General features: G+C 63.3%; 1 protein-coding gene across 1 annotated transcript; it reads left to right on the plus strand.

Annotated features, from left to right (window-relative positions):
- Window positions 1–757: 757 nt before the first annotated feature.
- SURF6 (surfeit 6) lies at window positions 758–5319 on the plus strand. The gene is made up of 5 exons (XM_079789525.1): window positions 758–1016; window positions 1534–1737; window positions 2301–2389; window positions 3259–3468; window positions 3549–5319. Exons 1-5 carry the CDS (start codon window positions 923–925, stop codon window positions 4038–4040), a joined length of 1089 nt encoding a protein of 362 aa, XP_079645651.1. The 5' UTR covers window positions 758–922; the 3' UTR covers window positions 4041–5319.
- Window positions 5320–6061: the final 742 nt, after the last annotated feature.

Genomic DNA, 6061 nt, shown 5'->3' on the forward strand with positions numbered 1-6061 from the left:
GCAGACACCTCCATGAGGGAGGCCTGGTCCTGGTGTGTGGAGGAGGTAACGAACAGCCCACCACCCGCCTCAGGGGTGGGGGGCACAGCTGACCCCCCTCAGGTCCCAGAGACCCCACGGCCAAGCAGAGGCACCAGACGGTGGCGCCTGCCCGGGTGGCTGGGGAGTTGCTCCCCCATTGGCAGATGGGCGGCCTCCTCTTCCCGCGGCATTTTAACTGGGGAGGGAACTTGTGCTGAACCTCGAGGGGAGAGATTTCAACCCAGAGGAGTGCGTGTGGGGAAAGGCGGAGGGGGCGGCCCGTCCGGCCCTTTCTCCGGAGCGTTCCCCGTGACCGCCCTTCACGCATCGTCTCCGCGCCAGTCGCCCCTGAAACAAACGCCGAGGGCGCAGTGTGTGCCTTCACCCCGGTACCCCGAGGGCTCGGGACCCGCCGGCACCTGCGCGGCGCGCAGTCCTTTCTGGCCGAGGCGGTCCGGCCAGCCTCCCCCTGGGCCCGCGCCCCCGAGTGCGAGGCCAATGCCGGGGCGCCTACTGGGCGCGGGGCGCGGGGCTGCGGACGCAGAGGCCGGGCCTGGGGGTGACCGACGCCGGCCGGGCCCCTGGTGCCCCCGGAGGCCACGCCCACGGGCCCCGCTCCGCCCGCGGCCCACAATGCGCTGCGCCCCGCCCCGCGGGCCTCTTCCGGTGGAGCCAGGCGTGGCCAATCGAGCACCGCGCGGGGGCGACTCGGCGCTCGACTGGCGGCGCCTGCGCACGTGGTGTTCCGGGCGAGCGGCGCCGCGGCCGCGACCTGGGTTGTTAGGGTCGCGCGGGCGGGGCACCGGGTGTGAGTCGCAGGGCGAGACCGGCCCGGGCCTGGGACGCTGCGCTCTCGTACCCGGAGCAGCACCCCGAGGGAGCCCCGCCCGAGCCTCCGGCCATGGCGTCCCTGCTCGCCAAGGACGCCTATCTGCAGAGCCTGGCCCGGAAGATCTGCTCCCGGCCCAGCCCCGAGCCGCACCCGCGCAAGTCGGGTAAAGCGCAGCCCGCGGGACCGGGAGGGCTTCGGAAGGGGGTGCCCCCTCCCTGCGCGGCCTGCACCGCACCGCACCCCGAGGAGCCTTGGGGTGGGCTAGACACGTGTGTGCGTGAACCGAGCACGTAACACACGGAAAGGAAATACAAGTCATTTTAAAGTCCCCGTGTTTCCCTGGTGGTCGGGCGCGTCAGCCTGGGGGTCCGCGGGTTCCAGTGCCTCTGCCCACCCCGGTTCCACCTGAATGACGGTGTGATGTCCTTGAGGCGAAATCTGTGTGTGAACCCAGCACGCAATCTCACTGCTGGGTCTCGTGTGGGCACGTTGACCAGGGTTTTGATTCGTGTGGCCAGTCTCGGAAGTTTGTGGTTCTGAGCTCTACGGATAGGATCCCGGGATCCTTCATCCTGGTTCGCCTTTGGCATCTTCTGGGATCAAAGCCTTTGCAAGTCCTCCTGCCTATTGAATGGGTCGCAGAGATCGGCACAGCATCACTGTCTCGTTTTGTTTTCCAGTGGGCAAGACTCAAGGCTCGGACGCTGCCGGACCCCCAAAAAAGAAGAGGAAGAGAGCACAGAAGAAACCCCGGGAGCAGAGGGAGAAGGCCGTGGAGTCCAAGGCCCAGGCTCAGGGGGAGAAGCCTCGGGCAGCTTCCCAGGCCAGGAAGCCCCTGGCAGACAAGCAGGAGAGGACCTCTGGCTCCCCTGGGGTCCCTGCAGGTGAGGAGGGCCAGGACGCTGGGCAGGGCCAGCTGGGATCCATGCAGACACGCTCCCCTCGAGTCATAAGAAAAGGTGTCGTCAGACACACTGGGGTAACTAACGGGGGACTCCCCAAAGAGCGGTCTTTCAGAGGACAGACCACAGAGGCTCTGGGTGGATGGGATCCCAGGATGTGCACGGTGGTTCCAGGCCAAATGGTGACCGGGATCTGGGGCACGGCAAGGCTGTGAGGACCTGGAACAGCTTGGCTTCAGGAGAATCCCTGCCCTCAAGCATCTGGAGGGCCGTCGTGAAAGCTGACTTGTTCAGGCGAAGCACAGGCTGCAGAAGTTGAAAAATGGAAGATGGGTTTGGCTTACCCTTAGGAAGCGTTCTATCCTAACACAGGAGCGTCCTGACCCTGAGGAGGTCTGGGGCCATCCAGGCTGAAGAGGTGGCGGGATTTATTGGGACTGCCTTGCAGGCCCATCAGTGGCCACCAGGGGAGGCAGTGCTGAGACTCAGCTTCGGAGCTGGGCCCTGGGGCGGGGAGTCTCAGCCCTCTGACTCCTTCCTTGCAGATGGCCCCGCCCCGGAGCCTGACTCCCTCTTCGCCCTGGACGTTCTGCGGCAGCGGCTGCATGAGAAGATCCAGGAGGCCCGGGGCCAGGTAGGTGGGGGAGAACGCGGGTGCCAGGAGCCGCGTGTTGGCGGCAGTGCTTCCCCCTCTGCCGGCCACGGCGGGCCTGAGCCGCATTTCAGGCGCATGCGGGCTGACAGGAGAGGTCGGGTGTTCTTGTCTCGGGAGCCTCAGTCCCCAGGGTCACGGCCTTTTGCTGGCCCAGGAGAGGCTCAGCCCCTCCCCTCCAGGATGCCTTTTTGCTGAACACACGTTGGTGGCGCTCCGTCCATCGGGATGGCACAGCAGCCGTGCGGTAGGCGGGGCCGGGATGAGGTGACCTGCCCAAGGCTGGGGCCTGAACCAGCCTTGGCGTTTCTGAATGGCACTGTTCGCCCTCTGACTCTGACTCGGCCACCACTGCCCTTGCGCTGGGGACCCCCCCGCCCCAGGCCTCCAGCCCCCCACTTCTTTCCGCACTGCCCTGGGTGATTCAGCTCCAGGCCCTGCCTTCCTGCCGTGGGGTCTGGGTCGTCGGGTCTGGGCCCCTGTGTTGGCCAGGGGGTCGGGGAGTCGGGGGGTGGGGGGTAGGGGGTAGGGGTGAAGGCTGTTGGTGAGGCGGAGCTTGGGCTGGTCACAGAGCAGTGCCGTGGTCCGCACGGGCGCCCGGTGCTGGTGTGGCCTTGGCCGAGCCACCTGCCCTGTACAGTGGTGGGCAGCATCTGCCGGGTCGGGGCGCGGGGAGATTTGGTGAAACGGAGTCTGTAAAGCACCCTGGTCATTGCCCGGGGCCTGGAAGCTGTGGTTCTGACTTGGGGGTCCCCTTGTCCTGCACAAGGGTTTCCTCCCGAGCCCCCTCCCTGAGCCCACGCGGGCGGGGCCGGAAGTTGGGAGAACCGTGGACGGGCTTTCCCTCCCAGGGCGGCCCCCAGGAGCTGTCCCCCGCCGCTTTGGAGAAAAGACGGCGGCGGAAGCAGGAGCGGGACCGGAAGAAGCGGAAGCGGAGGGAGCTGAGGGCCAAGGAGAAGGCGGCCAAGGCCGCGGGGCCCGCGGAGGCTGCGGAGCCGGCCCCCGCCCCCGAGGCGCCCGGCCAGGAGGCGCAGGGGCAGGCGGGGCTGCTGTTCAACAAGGTGAGGCCGGGCCGGGCGGGTCCCCGGGGCTGCGCGAGTGGGGAGTGGGGAGCGGCGGTGACCGGCCCCCTTCTCCCCAGGTGGAGGTGGAGGTGGAGGAGGGCGGCGAGCAGCCGGCCAGCAAGGCCCAGCGCAGGAAGGAGAAGCGGCAGAAGCTGAAGGGGAACCTGCCGCCGCTCACGGGCAGGAACTACCGGCAGCTGCTGGAGCGGCTGCAGGCGCGGCAGGAGCGGCTGGAGGCGCTGCGGGAGCGGGACGCGGGGAAGGCGCGGGCGCTGGAGAGCAAGATGCAGTGGACCACCGCGCTGTACCGCGCCGAGGGCGTGCGGGTCCGCGACGACGAGCGCCTGCTGCAGGCCGCGCTGAAGCGCAAGGAGCAGCGGCGGGCGCAGCGGCAGCGGCGCTGGGAGAAGCGCACGGCCCACGTGGTGGAGAAGATGCAGCGGCGGCAGGAGCACCGGCGCCAGAACCTGCGCAAGAAGAAGGCGGCCAAGGCCGAGCGGCGCCTGGAGAAGGCCCGCAGGAAGGGCCGGGTCCTCCCGCAGGACCTGGAGCGGGCCGGCCTGGCCTGAGGGCACGCTGCCCCCCCATCCCCGCGGCTGCACCTGGGCCAGCCCCCCGCCTGTGCAGACTCACTCACAGGCTCCGTCACCTGGGCGAGGGAGGACGTCACTGAGAACAGGACCCCAGACCCCAGGGGAGGGGTGAACCAGATGGGCTCCCGCCTTCTCTTGTGAAACCGGGAAGCCTCCGCCCCCAAGTGTTCAGGCTGAGGGTCAAGGGAGCAGTGTGGAGGCCCTGGGGACTTGGGGTGCTCGATGCTCCTCCTCCCCTGCCGCGTCCCCAGGAGCAGGAAGGAAGGCCTTGGTGGCTGCCCGCGTCAGTCCAAACTCACTTGGAAGAGACAAAACCCGGCGCCTGTACCCGAGCCCAAGACGGAGCTGACGGCTGGTCACTGGGGTGACCTCCGGCGGGACTGGAATGGGATTGCTCTAAGTTTATCTGTAAGAAGGGTGGGCATGCCCGTTAAGAACCCTCAGAGGACTCCTAAGAGAGAGGAGCTGTAGTAACTGAGAGGGGGACAGGGCAGGGCAGGGTGGCTCAGCCCCAGAGGCAGAAGGGCGTGCTGAGCTGAGGAAGGCGGTAGAATTGAGCCCCAGCCCGCAGGCGGGGATGAATGCAAGTGGAAAAACTCAGGTGGGTTTGGTGGGAATGTGGATTCTATTCCAGTGAAGCTGTTAATAAAGTTCTTTGACGAAACCCCAGCAATGAGCTGTAACTGCAAGGAAGCTGGCGTGGCCGTGCTGTTGGACACAGGGACGCAGGCAGAAAGCGCCGCCAGGGGTGAGGACTCGCCAGGTGTCAAAGGGGGTTCAGTCAGAGCAGCCCTAACGTGGGCCCCGGTACAGCTTCCAGGCTGCTGGGCAACTGCAGGGAGACCACAGTTCACATAAGAGTGAGAGGTTTAAGAGTCGCCCTAGCCAGTTTGGCTCAGTGGATAGATCGGACTGAAAGGTTCCGGGTTCGTTTCCGTCAAGAGCATGTGTATCAGTTTCAGGTTCCTCCCTGGTCAGGGCACGTGCAGGAGGCAACCAATCAATGCAATCCATGTGTTTGTCTCACATCGATGTTTCTGTCTTTCCCTCTCTGTTCCACTCTCTAAAAATCAATGGGAAGATACCCTCCGGTGAGGACTGAAAAAGAATGAGTTCACTGTTGTCCAGCTGGCATGGCTCAGTGGTATGAACCAGGAGGTCACGGTTCGATTCCTAGTCAGGGCACCTGCCTGGGTTTCAGGCTCCATCTCCAGTGTGGGGCATGCAGGAGGCAGCCGATCAGTGGTTCTCATTGATGTTTCTCACTCTCCCTCTCTCTCTGAAGTCAATAAAAATATATTTTAAAAGAAAAGGAATATGAATGATGTCACTTGAAGATGAAAATTTAAGTAATGGAGGCGTAAGTTTATTCAGAGTAAATATTTAGACACAAAGTTGATTATGTTAAGTGGGGAGGGAAAAGAGATGAGGAGTGAGTTAATCTCAATCATGATAGGGCATGAATATGTACCTTGTTTAAGCAGAGGATGGAAGGTATTACATGAAATTATGACTATAAAAATTTTCCCATGGGTTAAAGTCCAACTCCTTTTATTATTATTACTAGAGGCCTGATGCACAAAATTCGTGCAAGGGGCTTGGCTGTCTGGTCTAATTAGCATATTATGCTTTTATTATTATAGATTACTGATTCTTAGAAGGCGGAGAGAGAGAGAGAGACATCAATTGGCTGCCTCCAGCACGGCCCCCACCGGGGATGGAACCTGGAACCTGGGTGTGTGCCCTGCCTGGGAATCGAACCGGTGACCTTTGGTGCATAGGTTGATGCTCATCTACTGAGCCACACCACCTGCCAGGCTAAAGTCCTGACCTTCTAAATTATTGAGGGGAAAAACAAGCCACACAGGGTAAGGTCCTCTGCTATAAAAGCAAAGAATACCAACACCTTCACTGAGCTCAGTGACCACATCGTCGTAGCTGTAAGTGCAAATGCCTTCGATGTGCTTATGAGAGCGCCGAGGCCGGAGACAGGTGGG

This window comes from Cnephaeus nilssonii (genome assembly GCF_951640355.1).
Source record: "Cnephaeus nilssonii genome assembly, chromosome: 14".
Classification (NCBI taxonomy): Eukaryota; Metazoa; Chordata; class Mammalia; order Chiroptera; family Vespertilionidae; genus Cnephaeus; species Cnephaeus nilssonii.